Below are 13,916 nucleotides of genomic sequence, written 5' to 3'. Positions count from 1 at the left end.
AACATGCATACTGGTGATAGCCCCGGAGCTAGTCTCGCCAAGTCTGGGGCTCCGGGGTCGAGAATGACACGAAGGGCGCGGTCTCCCCCTCATTCCGATGTCCAATTGTAGGACATGATAAGGGTTTGACTAAATAGCCTACGAAAAGGGAAGTCCATATATCTAGGCGATGCTGACCGGACCAGATATCTCTTGACTCTTGAATTGGTTGACTGAGATCTACCCAAGTCCATCAAGAGGCCGAACGCCCGAATGATTCCTTGACGCTGCGGATGCCTCAGAAGCTGTCTCCATCTACCCACATCTACCACCAGCAAAGCTACCTATAACCCATCGGCACCTACACTCAGAAAGAGCCCTGTACATTTCACCATCCGAACGTCACAATGTCTTCCACAACTACAACCACCACCAGCACCAGTGCCGGAACGGTAATCCTCGGCGCCGGCATCATCGGCGTTTCAACCGCCTACTACCTCTCTCTTTCCTCTTCCCAGCCCTCCTCCCCTTCTCCCCCATCCGAAATTCATTTGGTCGACCCCTCCCCCTCCCTCTTCTGGTCCGCCTCGGGCTTCGCCGGTGGCTTTCTCGCCCGCAACTGGTTCGCTGCCGAAGTCTCCTCGCTGGGCGCCCTCTCCTTCGCCGAGCACGCCCGTCTGGCCTCCGCCCACGACGGTCGACGCAATTGGTCTTATGCCCCTTCTACCTCGCTGGGATACTCGGCCGCTGCCGTCGACAAGGGCGTCAAGAAACGAGGGGACGATTGGTTGCGCAGCGGGACGAGCCGGGCGGAGGCGGCGCTTGGAGACAACAAGGAAAAGGTGCCGGTGGTGAGTGTAGAGGATCTGAAGGAGAAGACGCCAGCTTGGTTGAGGAGGCGGGAGGGCGATGATGTGGAGATCATTGGCGGGGAGGGGGACACGGCGCAGTTGGAGCCGGAGAGGCTTTGTCGGTTTTTGTTGGGGGAGGCGGAGGGGAAGGGGGTGAAGGTTTCGAAGGGGACGGAGGCGGTGGAGGTGTTGAGAGATGGTGAGGGGGTGATTAGGGGTGTGCAATTGAAGGATGTTATGACGGGGGAGGAGAGGGAGGTTAAATGTTCGAGGATCATCATCACGGCGGGGTGCTGGAGCGGGCAGGTGTGGGAGAAGCTATTTGGGGCTACTTCGGAGACGGTCAAGAGGTTGCCGGTGACCAGCCTGGCTGGCCATTCGCTGGTTGTCAAGAGCCCGAGATGGGCAGGTGCTGTGGATGGGGAAGGATGCCATGCGGTTTACACGAGCCATGCCGCTTTTTCCCCGGAGATTTTTTCAAGAGTGGACGGGCAGATCTACTTTGCGGGTTTGAACTCGGCGGCGGTGCCGCTGCCGAGCGTAGCGGAGGGTTCGACGGTGCAAACCGGGTCTATAGACTTGGTCAAGCAGGCGGCTAGGGAACTGCTGGGGTCAGGGGATGATGGAGAGGACGATCTAGAGGTGGTGAGAGAGGGCTTGTGCTTCCGGCCGGTGACGCCGTGGGGACTGCCTATTGTTGCGAGGGTGCCGGATGAGCACCTCGGAGGCGGAATTCGGACGAAGCCCGGCGCGGAGGGAGGAGTGTTCCTGGCAACCGGCCATGGGCCGTGGGGGATCAGCATGAGCTTGGGCACAGGCATTGTGGTGAGTGAGTTAGTCCAGGGACGGCCGCTGAGCGCAGATATCAGTGCCTTGGCATTTGACGACAAGGTTGTTGGGAAGGCGGTTCATGTGTAGATGAGCTGAAACGATATTCATGCCTGGATGGATGATTGCAAGTTCGGCCGGCCGGCCGGCCCATTACGCGGCCGAGATTCGGTGGTGGTGGTGGCATGGAGACGGAAACCCAAGAAATGTTTTACATAGACTAGTGTGTATGGGTAGTGACCGGTAGCATGAAAGTATGGTAGGGTCTTGCAACTTCCAGCGACGAATCTCGCACTTGTCCGTCGTTGTTGCAGTACCGTGCTACAAGCTGCGATGGATAGCTTCGAAGATGGTCAGTTCGCCGTCGGTTCCTTTAGGCCGCTCCTTTCAGGCAGGTAGTATCTATCCACAGCATGATTCATGTAAACGAAGAATTCGACTGCAACGGTGACGGTTTACAGAGTTTTAGCCGAGCCATTGTTGGGTTCGCCTTGTGCTGCGTACATACACAGGTGCAAGACCCGAGAGATCGTCATGACGTTTTCCGCATGTCGTCGAGCATTCCTGATCGAATGGGCGATAATTTCTTTCCGCTGGCGTATGGCGAGCGTCGTCTACCGTGCTTCTGTTGATGTTTGCTTCCTACAAGTACACTGTATAGGACGACTGGAGTGAGGTTGATTGATGGAGGAACTGATTGTGGATGGAGGACAGTGAGCGAGGGTCAGGGTTGTCGGTAGTGTTTGACGATGATGAAGTGTTTCCAGCCAATCAGCAACGTTGTATTGCCGCCCACAGATGGTGTTGGCCCCATTCATGCCCGCCTGGGCTAGGTTCCTTCCGCGAAGTGATGTGCTCGGGGATGAGATGTGGACCTCGTGGGAACCCGCATTCCATGAAGGACTCGGCTCCGCTACCCTTTCAAGTCAACTTGGATGACTGAACTGGACCTGCCATCTGTGGCCGTTGATTCGCCATCGAACAATTTCCTTCATCACGCATCATCTCCAATCAGGTTGTCGTTCCTCTCACCAATCCTGAGCACCCAAGGTTGCACTCCTATTTTCCTTATTTTTTCTTTTTCCTGCCGTACGCGTACCGTGTTCACACACCGGCCACCAGTGTCTTGCATCCTGCCTTGCCTGCTTCCACAGCTGCTGTGCTCCTGTGAGCGGCCAGACTCCAATGACGGAGGAACCAACACATGCTGCTGCTTTGTGGAAAGGAATTGATGGAAGCGACCCAACTGCGGCCGTGGCATGGCAACGCAGCGGGGCCGCTGTGCCTGCCTTAGTGTACTGTGCTGTCGGGTTGTGCCCTGGCAGCCCAGGCCTGGGACTAGTGTACAGTCCGGGTGCGGCGTACACGTACAGTGTCCCGTTGGGGGGCTGCCGTGGGGGCGGGCTGGACGGAGCCATTCCCAGTTGGTGTTGACTTGCTGTTGATGTCAGTTCGCTTCGAGCAAGTATGCAAGCAGTGGATGGCAGTCACAGTCACAGTCGGATGCTTCACTTCCAGCAAACATTGGCGGCCCGTCTCTTCCACCAAGAGGACCAAGACAACATCATGAAGGAAGAGCCTTTCTACGGCAACCGTCTCGTATAGACCAAGAGGGGGTTGATAAGCTTTCTTGTCATTGCCCGACAGTGCCTCTACCGGGAACGCTTCCCCGCGTCTCATGCTGACTCTCACCGTTACACGCTCTCACCATCTTATGCCACACAACAACAACAACAACAACAAGTGCCGTTTGTTGTCGACGTGGGCTTGAGAAGGCAGATAGACGGCTGTGGCTACCGTATCGAGACCGCATACCATGTGCTGTCATCTGCTTGTCTTGAAGCCAGTTCGAGCAACGACCCCATACATACGTCTGGATTTACAGGCGTCATGTCACCTAGCTCGCTAGGAAGCTTTCGAGCGGGATGTACCGCCATCCATGCTCTCTGTTCGTATACTACTATGTACATACATCTGTACAAAGTATGGGTGTGCGGTTACTTGCGAGACATGCATCTCAGAAACATCTGCAAGCTCGAACCAACGACTTTCGCATGCCCCTTTCCCCTTTCATACCCACTTTTGGTCTACATGCTCTTCTACCATGGCCATCGAGAACTTCTTTAGCCTTGGTTTCTTTCATCAACATGTCTCTAGCCTCGGTTTCTGGATTCCCAAAAGCTCTGCAGACACCCCGTGGTGCTCATCTGCCGTGTGGGTGCCGTTGATGGTCGACGCTACTGTGTGACGGGCAAGCATGAGCGACGGCCGGGGGGATTCGACGGGACTAAGAGGCGCAGGGGGGAGATCCCACACCAGGACCCTGGCTGGCCAATATTAAAGGCCGATCAACCGCTGAGCTTGGTACCTATCAAGCCTTTTTCGCATCGCCATGACCATCCGACTTTTTGCCCGGCCACTGACAGTCATCAGAACATCTTGACGTTACTGTGCGCCATTGGCTCTTGACTGGCCTGTCTTCGAGGCGTTGACGTTCCTGTTGACTGCAACCTTCGATCACCATCTCCACACAAGAAAAAGGGGGAACTATTGAGGTCTTCCAATCAAGCTTATACCTTGAGCCCGCCATCACGGTTCAGAGAGTCACGGGTGGATTCTGCCGAACGATAGCGGCTGGCGACTTGCTGCGACCTAGGCGGACGAATTCTGCAGCTTGCCAATTCGTCTTACTGCATGGATTAAACGTTCATTCATCCCTTTAACGGTGAAAATGGTCCATTTTGTGCCAAGACTTTGGAGACTTACGGTACTTAGCGACTTTGCTGATGCAGCCAAGCAGCGTTAGCCAGCAGATACTGAGAATGTATTGGTCGAGTATACCCCTGACTACTCCACACCCGCCCTCAATTTTTCTGCAGTGATAAAAGTGCTGCAAAAGCTGGTGAAATCGAGGTAGCTGCATGGGCACAGATGTAGAGGTGGATAAAATAAGACCAACCGATTGGCCAGATTTGGTCTTGGCACAAAATGGACCATTTTCACCGTTAAAGGGATCACAATTACCTGAATACTTTCCGTATCATCGCCTTTGGGACCTCGAGACGACTCTGACAACTCTTTCCGACACCTTTCCGAGTTCCGAATACCTTACCATTCATTGCTGGTACCGGTCCAGGTCCATCATATATTCCCGAGCCTCCCCTCCCGAGCGCTGAATCGTTCCTCGATTTTGTCTTCTCGTTTTTGCCATTAACATTATCTGGTCCTCTCTCGATTCTTCACCGATGGCCACCTCACCATCACCTAACGCTTCTAATCTTTAATTTGGGGGATCTGGTATGCCCTTGTTGGATCAGACCAAGTAAGGTGTGCTTCGTCATCCGACCAACGTTTCCCGTTACCGCGACTATAAAGCCGCCCTATCCGGACACTCTCTTTCATCACTCGCCAACATGGATTCATCAATGACATCGGCGTTCAGACGCGCTGCCGAAAGCAGTACACAAGCAGTCGGCGGTCTAGCAAAACGAATCGCCATCCCGCTCAAGCCTAACAGTCCCCCTGGTCTAGTCCAAGCATTGACAGTAGACCCGTGGTCCAAAGCCGGCAAATACGGACTGGGATGGACGTACTTTTCGCTTATCATCGTCGGTCTCGTGTTGTTCATGAGGATATGGCACTTCTGGCAGGACAAGATTCGACAGGCGATATACAAGCAGGAGATGGAGGAACACTTTCGACAGCTTTACAGCCTGGAACCAGAGTGGGACAGGTCAGCAGCATTAGCCACAGGAATGACAGCAGCAGAATCGAGACGACATTTCTTTCCCGATGAACCGCCTCTCGAAGAGAAAGACTTCAAGCCGAAAGCTCACTTCTCGTCCATCGGCTTTGTCAATGACACGTTGGCCTTGTTCCGATGGGTATTTTACCGGCCGATTCCCGATATTGTATGGAAGAAACATCGGTTCACCTTCTCATCCCTCGCCGTCTTGTTCTGCGTCTTTGTTTCCATTGCCTTCGTAACGATCTACTGCTTTCTCCAGCAGCCGCTTTACTGGCAGAGCATTCGGTTCGGTTCTCCCCCGGTCGCCATCCGTGCCGGCATGATTGCGGTTGCTATGACCCCCTGGATCGTCGCCACGAGCACAAAGGCCAACCTTCTTACCCTCATCACCGGCATCGGCCCCGAGCGCCTCAATGTCTTTCACCGATGGCTTGGATACTTGTGCCTGTTTCTTTCGTTAGTTCACATGGTCCCGTTCTATGTGCAGCCAGTGTGGGAAGATGGAGGTATGGAGGTCTTCGAAAAGCTGTTCCCCCCCGGCAGCGGAATCATCTATGGTTCCGGGATTGCTTGCTTGGTACCTTTATGTTGGCTCTGTGTTGGCTCACTGCCTTTCATCCGACGAATGGCCTATGAGGTGTTTGTCATACTTCACATACCGGTTGGCGTGATCTACGTCGGCTTGCTCTTCTGGCACACCAAGAACTTCTTACTATCATGGGGTTATCTGTTTGCTTCCGTTGGCATCTTCGTCGTTTGCAACATTATCCGACTTTTCAACTTGAACTGGGCCAAACCATGGCGAATGGCCTGGTTGATTGGCGACGAGGCGGCTATCAATATCATGACCGAGAATGCCATCAAAGTGACTATTCCAACTCAGATGCGTTGGAAACCAGGGCAATACGTTTACCTACGTATGCCCGGCATCTCTCTCTTTGAGAACCATCCCTTCACCATTTCTTCATTGTGCAGCCAAGATTTTCCCTCTGAGTACGGCGAGAACTACAGGGATTGCGTGTTGGTCTTTCGGCCGTACGGCGGCTTCACAAAGAAAGTCCTCGAAACCGCCATAGAAAAGGGACCCTTCCACACCTACCGTGCTTTTCTTGATGGGCCATATGGAGGCATGCGTCGGGACCTGGCCGCTTTCGATACATGCATTTTGATTGCGGGCGGTAGTGGCATCACTTCTCTGATGTCACAGCTACTTAACCTCATCAAGAGGATGCGTGATGGAAAAGCCATTACCAAGAAGATTGTGGTTGTCTGGTCACTGAAGCGTCTCGAGGCCATGGATTGGTTCCGCGAAGAACTCCGTATCTGCAGAGAGGCAGCGCCTCCTGAGAGCGTGACCTGCAAGTTCTTTGTCACATCTGCACAACGCCAGCAACTAAATGCTGGAATATCTCACGGCCGCGCGCCGAGACCATTGAGTAACCTTTTCCACGATAAGCTGGATGGGTTTGTCTCAAACATCGCTAACAAGCGGAACAGCGCGCTGATCATGGCGGAGGCGCAGGGCGATCCGGAAAGAGAGCGTGAGCTACGCGCTGAAGATGAGGACCGGATTACCGCCTTGCCGCAACAAAAATATCTACAACCTCATCATTTCCCTCCTCCGCCTCCGGGGCCGCCACCTAACCATCGATATTCCGTTGCTGAGGATACACTCCGCAAGCTCGAAGGGCGCGATGTCAAAGACCCATCGCTGATGAACCCAGTCGACAGTAAGGACGGCATCAAGAAGGATGGCGAATTCCATTTTCCAGCCATCGCTCCACGGCCTGACAAGGCTCCGCACTTCAATTACGCACCACCAGCAGCGAAACAGCGATACAGTCAGTGGCTTGCCCAAACAGGTGGTGATCCTGAATCACAGGGCCGACCCAGCTACGTGACCATGAGAGAATCTGAGGACCCGGACCACCAACAACAAGCGGACCGACAGCAAGAGCAACACGAAGAAGGAGTCGAATACAACAACAACGACAACCCTTATTCTGGCCAAGATGCCTCACAATTACCTTACCCAATACCACCTCCTCCTCCTGGACCTCCGCCTGGACACAACCCCGCTGTTGCCGCCGCTGTCACTACCGAATCTGCTCCTGCTACCCAAGCAACCCAACCGGTTCGGCCCCCTGAACTAGCCCACCTCCGCACCGATAACCTCCCAGCAGCCCAGCGGCCCGCTACCCGTGCGACCTCCACCTTCGGGCCCCCCTCCGGCTTTGACTTTGGCTTTCCTAACACGCCGACCGAGTTTCAGAAATCGCTCATGCGCTTCGCCTTTCCCGTACCGCACCAGATTGACGGCGGCTGGAGCGTCGAGTACGGCCGCCCGGACCTGGGGTACATGCTCAAGGAGTGGGCTACGGGTGGGCCCGATGGCAGAGGCGTTCTCGGACGCAGGACGGCCGTCTTCGTGTGTGGGCCAGCGAGTATGCGGGTTGGTGTGGCGAACACGGTGGCTAGGCTGCAGGCGGAGATTTGGGGGGATGATATGTTGGAGGAAATCTTTTTGCATACGGAGAATTATGCTCTGTGAGGGAGTGGCCTTAGGAAGAAGAAAGGCGGCGTGTCCTCTTGCTCTTTATGTTTTGTTTTCAGAGATACCTATGTTTTTCTTCTACTTGTTTGGGTGTGTACGATGTGTCAGCTACCCTTTGTGTTTTCTTTATCACTTCTGAATACCTCGCAAGTCAAAGAAGGTGATTCGATCGGAAAGCATCTAGGGCAGTCATCAACTGGAAGAAGATTTTGTATGAGAGTACGGAACTGAATGAGAGATGATCTTTGCGGTTATCGATGATCATGCTATGCTGATAGTGAGGAGGACGAATGACGACGAGATACCTGTCGGAGTACGATAGTCATGGTTCTATATATGGGCAAATTGGTTCTTTTGAAGCAGCGAGTCTTCTTAACGGTTTTGTATTGTCAGCGGTCAATCGAACAACCCATGTGCGCACCCGTCTCGACAAACGACAAAAAGTACGGGACTCTGGAAACGACAGGTTGTACATCTGAAGAAGAAAAGCCAACAAAGATGACCAACAGATCCAGCAGTCCAACCATTTCTACATCACCCTTCTCAGACCACCTATAACTAACCCCCTTTTACCTCTTCCCCCCCCCCCCCCCCCCCCTGCTGCGAGCCTACCTACGTATGCCAAACCCCCCATTTGATAGCAAAATCCCGATGTGGCAACGTCAAAGTAGTACACTCCATAGTCCCCTTACTGCCCACTTTTTCCCCATTATAGAAGGGCAGTTTAAGCGTCTCTTCAATCATCCAGACCACATCCATGTTTCCGGTTTTCAGCCAGTTTCCCCAGAGCACGCCCTCCCCTCCCTCCACGCCCACCAGACAGGTGCCGTACCTGGCGATGATCTTGGGATTGGAACCCGTCATCCACTTCCACGAGCCGCCCGCGCCAACGTTGATGGAGATCTGCTTGCAGTCGACGCTGTAGGGGGAGCCTGCGGAAGTTTGGTCGATTACAGGGCCGTAGTTCTTGCAGAAGGTTTTGGGACCTTCTTCGCGGGGGCCGATCAAGGCGGTGGGGTAGGAAATTGGGCGGGGGAGGTAGAAGCCAAAGGCGGAGGAGGAGGAGGAGGAGGAGGAGGAGGAGGAGGAGGTGTTGGTAGCGGTGGGGGATGTCGGAAGGGCGAGGCCGGTGGAGGAGAGGAAGAGGAGGATGAAAAGAAGGAATTCGCAATTGATCATGGTTATTGGTTTCCTTTTTTCTTCGTGAGAGTCGCAACGAATATCTTGTAATGACTGTGGTGTCGGCTGCTGTTCCAAGCAGTTAAAATCAAAGAGCGACAACAACTTGGAAGACGAATGTTTGATGGAAATCAACGGACAGACAGTCCAGTCAAACCAATCTCCATTTTGACATCTAGTATTTATACAGTTTGTCAAATGGTGCTAATTTTACAGCGTTCCTGACTTTTAGTTGATCGAGACAAAGGATGGCGGCATATTGAATACAACGCGGTTGTTCAGTTTGGAGTCTTTGACGATGTACAATCGTAAGAGCCTCAATCGCTGGTTAGTATTGTATTTTTCATCATGCGATCCACACCATGAGAACAAGATGGCGAGAACAGGATTAAAAATAAAGTGTCAAGGGAGAAGAACAAGGGCAAAAAGCGGGAGATAAAAAAGACAAGCAAAAAACATACAACACCAGGGATTCGCAGGTCGTCACCGACCCAACTACTAGCCAATTCTGTTAATCAGTCCATTGTGTTCCCATCGTTATCCTAACTGCTTGTTTCTACGTCGTCGTCGCCGTCGTCATCGTCGTCATCCGCTTCTTGCGAAGACCCCTCTAGGGAATCCGTATCCGTCGTGTCCCTGGTTGGCGGCCGCGCCTGTCCATCAATTTCATCACTAACCCACATGCCACTCTCACCGTCCGGTATCTTAGCCCTCATCTCCTCCGTCGAAGCAATGTGGAGTTCCCACCCAGCCACGTTAGCCTGTTGCCATGCCCCGTAGATATTCTCAATGTCTGGACGGTCGTCCGTCTGGTGCATCGTGATTTCCCTCGGCAACCACCCCATGGGGTTGGGTCCATGTCGGTCGTCGGGCTCCTTGCGAATTTTCGCCGCATCCCAGCACCAGTCGTGAGCAGGATAGTCGCAGACCTCCGGCAGATCGCCAGGGACCTTTAGTCCGAGCTCGGAAGCACGATTCCTAAGATAATCGACAAAGTGGTTCCGGACGCTGTTGTCACGCTCCCAAGAAGCCATGTCCCACAGCTGTATAGACGGCTCCGGCGCCAGCTTATCCCACAGCTCCGTATAATTACCAGCAATACACGCCATGGCCACCTGGAGGTGCATGTCCGGCCGGAGCTTGGCGAGGGCCTCCAGCGTGCGCTCGGCGGGAATAAGCGGCCACCAGATCATGCCTGGCATCTCGTTGTATTTCTTGGGATCGGTGGCCGTCATATTGGACAGGTCGTTGACCATAATAAAGCGCGCGAGCGTAGCTGCCCGGATATTCCCCGAATTAGTATGGTAACTGTACCCGTCCCGTGGCTGCACCGACCACCATTTGGCAAAGGTGGTGTTGTGGTAAATACCGCGCAAAACGGCGCCGTACTCGCCCATAATCATCTTCGGCCGGCGCAAGCGCAGGTAACGGTCCAGGTTGCCTTCGTACGCGGCCATAATAATTAGTGGGTCCTTGACCGTAGTCGGTAGGTGCAGCGGCAGAGGCGTGTAAAACAGCTCGACGTATTCCGGCGGCATCGTTCCCTGCTGCGCGGTAGTATACGATGCGGCCGTTGTGACCTCGCCAACGTGGGCGGTCTCGGTAATATCGAAAGGAAACGCCTCGTTATCCAAGTTAAAATAACTACCGGGCCATTCAGTCCAGTAGTCCTCCGGGCCGACCGTCACATCTAGTGTTGATAGGACGGCCGTGTCGCCGTTCATAAACGCCGGACACTGTGGATTTTCGTGGTTAATGGTCCTAGTATAGTCGTCCAAGACGGCGTAGCAGACCGGCTGCTTCATAATGTGCTCGAAGATGGCCTTACATCCCGGGTTGTTCGAAATCGCGCTTTGTTCTCTAGCCTCTTCGGCGATCGAGACTTCGGGAAGGAGGCCGAGCTCGTGATACAGCTCGTCGTATCCTGCCACGGCGCACGCGCGGCCCACGAGATATGCCATGTCGGGATACTCCTTTACTAGGCGCCGGAGCGTCTTTTCGCTGGGCGTATCAGGGTGCCAGAAACAGTAGGGCTTGGCGCCGTCCGTCTTCATCCTAGGAATCTGGTTGCTCATAATGAGCCGGGCGTTACGTGCCCGCGCAAAGTAGCTCTCGGGCTGCTTCTTGCAGAGCTTCACAACCTCTGCAGACCTGGGAAACGCCTCGTGGTGTCGTATGCCGCGGATGGCGCAGCGGTAGAGATCATTTTTCCAGTCTTCGGGAAGACGCTCCCCCCGCAAGGCGGCGCGGGCCTCATTATGAAAGTAGGCATTTTCGTTGACGGATGGCGGCTTTTCAGACTTTTCCGGGTAGGGTTCCTCGAATGTGGTAAGGGAGGAGAGTAGATCGGCCATTTGGTGCGATCTGGAGAAGAAGCGGCAGCCGCTGAAGGTCTCTTGTGGGACAGAGCGGGATTTCCAGGTGTATTTCAACAGCATGGACATGTCGGTGTGAGAAGTGTCTGGTGTGCTTGATGTGAGGGAAGGAGATGAGGGGTCCAGGTATCTTTTTATATAAAAACGGCATGCTAACTCCTATCCCTGTTAAATGTATGTACTTGCCTTGACCGTTGCATTGAGCCGTTGTGACTGTAACGGCGTGGATAAGCTTGCCCCGTCACTACTCGCGAATTCCAGCAAGCAGATTCTCAATCAGTAGCAAGTCACCACATGTCCGTGAGGGTTTTTATTTCATTTTATATTTTATATTTTTTTTTCTTTTTATTTTTTTTTGGGTTGATGGAATTCAGGAAGATCTCCATCTCTACCCAAGCTTCCAATGCAAAAGTCCCTCGGAAAGTTTGGCCGTTGTCAATGAGCAACACTATGAAAAACATGCTTAGGATTCTCAACTTCACGACCCTTTGCTTACGGGTATTTTAAAGTTAGTACGGAAGACATCACCGTGGAGATTCTCTTGATTGCTCTGTATTTAACCCTCCCGAGAGGCTAATGTTTCCGAATAGACCTGGGCAGGTTTTAAGACCACGCAGCCTCTTCAGATCCTTTACGGATCACTGCTACAACAGAGATCTGCCATGGTACAGTTTATTGAAAATCAGCCAAAACGCCTTGAGATCCTCGGACGATGGTCGATCGCCAGTTTTCCCCTTTTTGAAGGCAAAGCATTTGACACTCTAAGGAGTTCACGTCGCCCCTGGCTTAATTCAACACTTTGCACAAGACTTTGAATGTAAATAGCCACTTCCTCAGCACGATTCATCACAAGCTGTAGTTCCTTGCTGCTGGAGACGACTCCAGGAAAAAAATGCCCTCGTCGGACTTCTCCCAATAGCAAACATGCCGGGAGTTCCACACTAAGTTTTCCTCAAATTGACACAAGTTCAAGATGCACTATTGGGAGTGGTCTACATACGACTCATCAATTACATAGGTGATGCATATCTTGCCACCTTGCATCCCCAAGTTATATAAGGATATCTAAGCCCTGTTTCTTGCCCACCTTTCTGTTGTCCCTTGGTATGAGTATTGTTGTGCTGGAGTGGACTAGAACGTGTTTTTCACGAGGCCTGGAGGCGAAAGAGAACTTAACCTGACTGAGTACGGTGAAGCCCAGATACGTGAATGAAGGTCGCTTCAGGCGTTTTATGCAATCATCTCATTGTTTGCGGTTTATACCTTGGAGGCGCCGCCCCTGCATCATTACTCGTGGCACCAAAGTCTCGACCTTTGCACTCACCGCCAGTAACCACGAGTCACCAGCGTATCGCTTCAACTTGGATTAAAGTTAAGGTCCGCTGGGCTTGTAACAGATGATGCAAGAACCTCGAAGGGGAAGGTATGACAGTGAAACGTGTTCGTGGTAGTAACCCTCGTTGCTGATGATTTCCGGTACTTTTAGGTTTAAAGTGGATCGCTCAGGGGTAACTGGGAAGAACAATGGTATGGAATGGAAAAGGGATCACGCACTCTGGGTTTCCGTTCAAATCTCCAGGCTCAAGTTTCGTTCTTTGTCAGTCAGACTCCCTTGGTCACATGTACGTACGGTACTCGACGGTAACACAAACAGCAAACATGCCGGCCAATCCAAAATCCAGCGCGACTGCTGCCGCCTTGAAGATGACGTGACGGAGACAGGCTGACGGATGATTTAACATTGGCTATCATGTGTTGTTTCGAAAACCCGAGACCGTGAAGCCATCGACATTTTCGTCTATCCCATGTTATGAACACCCCTTCGGCCATCGCAAGTACACTCCTTTGTGTGCCGGCACGGCGAACACCTTGTTGATAACTACATCGGACCATCCGCTATCACTCGAACTAGTTCCCCCACGATCATGCCAACTCCCTTTCTGAATCTTTACCCCACAACACACGAGAACAGAAGCCTCAACAGGGTTCAGCTCTGGTCTTCAATGACCTCCCCGCACATGTTCAATGCCACGAAAGAACGGGTACAGAGTGAGCCAGCTGACCATGATAGCCCCAGTACGCTGCCGCTCACTCATCGGCCACGCCAGTCTTGTCGTCGTGCGGGTGGTACGAGGCGAGGCCTAACTATGGCACACAACGGTTGTCCTGAACCGAACTTCCCCCTGGTAGGTACAGCGTCGGAGCTCACCTGTCAACGGCTGCTCCTTGGCACACGGTCCTACCGCTAAGCAATATTGTGGTAGCTTTGTGTTTCTCACAAATTCGTCATGGTCCATATCACTTCGGAAATCGGAGCCAGTGAGGTAGCACGGCTCCAACATCAACAGTTATAACTTGATCGCCTCCCAACTCCTGCTTTGTGACCACTGGTATGTATTCTA

General features: G+C 53.0%; 4 protein-coding genes across 4 annotated transcripts; 2 read left to right on the top strand and 2 right to left on the bottom strand.

Moving 5' to 3' along the window:
- The first annotated feature begins 123 nt into the window (after nucleotides 1-123).
- On the top strand, nucleotides 124-2,125 carry NCU02019 (FAD dependent oxidoreductase). Its single transcript, XM_959791.2, has one exon. The coding sequence runs from the start codon at nucleotides 387-389 to the stop codon at nucleotides 1,746-1,748; it is 1,362 nt and encodes a 453-aa protein (XP_964884.2). The 5' UTR covers nucleotides 124-386; the 3' UTR covers nucleotides 1,749-2,125.
- Nucleotides 2,126-4,666: 2,541 nt separating this feature from the next.
- On the top strand, nucleotides 4,667-8,468 carry NCU02020 (metalloreductase transmembrane component). The gene has a single exon (XM_959792.2). The coding sequence runs from the start codon at nucleotides 5,072-5,074 to the stop codon at nucleotides 7,955-7,957; it is 2,886 nt and encodes a 961-aa protein (XP_964885.1). The 5' UTR covers nucleotides 4,667-5,071; the 3' UTR covers nucleotides 7,958-8,468.
- Nucleotides 8,469-8,572: 104 nt separating this feature from the next.
- On the bottom strand, nucleotides 8,573-9,139 carry NCU02021 (hypothetical protein; the record flags this gene model as incomplete). Its single annotated transcript, XM_959550.1, has 1 exon — nucleotides 8,573-9,139. The coding sequence occupies one exon, from the start codon at nucleotides 9,137-9,139 to the stop codon at nucleotides 8,573-8,575; it is 567 nt and encodes a 188-aa protein (XP_964643.1).
- Nucleotides 9,140-9,286: 147 nt separating this feature from the next.
- On the bottom strand, nucleotides 9,287-12,275 carry NCU02022 (hypothetical protein). Its single transcript, XM_959551.2, has 2 exons — nucleotides 9,601-12,275; nucleotides 9,287-9,429 (listed from the first exon to the last, which is right to left on the bottom strand). The coding sequence occupies exon 1, from the start codon at nucleotides 11,581-11,583 to the stop codon at nucleotides 9,682-9,684; it is 1,902 nt and encodes a 633-aa protein (XP_964644.1). The 5' UTR covers nucleotides 11,584-12,275; the 3' UTR covers nucleotides 9,287-9,429; nucleotides 9,601-9,681.
- Between the last annotated feature and the right edge of the window lie 1,641 nt (nucleotides 12,276-13,916).

Source organism: Neurospora crassa, linkage group I (genome assembly GCF_000182925.2).
Source record: "Neurospora crassa OR74A linkage group I, whole genome shotgun sequence".
Taxonomy (NCBI): domain Eukaryota; kingdom Fungi; phylum Ascomycota; class Sordariomycetes; order Sordariales; family Sordariaceae; genus Neurospora; species Neurospora crassa.
Note: the sequence above shows the minus strand (reverse complement) of the source record. Positions and strands in the feature narration are given on the sequence as shown.

Coding starts and splice junctions, on each gene's coding strand:
- NCU02022 (XM_959551.2), bottom strand. CDS start 11,583: ATGTCCATGCTGTTGAAATACACCTGGAAATCCCGCTCTGTCCCACAA.
- NCU02019 (XM_959791.2), top strand. CDS start 387: ATGTCTTCCACAACTACAACCACCACCAGCACCAGTGCCGGAACGGTA.
- NCU02020 (XM_959792.2), top strand. CDS start 5,072: ATGGATTCATCAATGACATCGGCGTTCAGACGCGCTGCCGAAAGCAGT.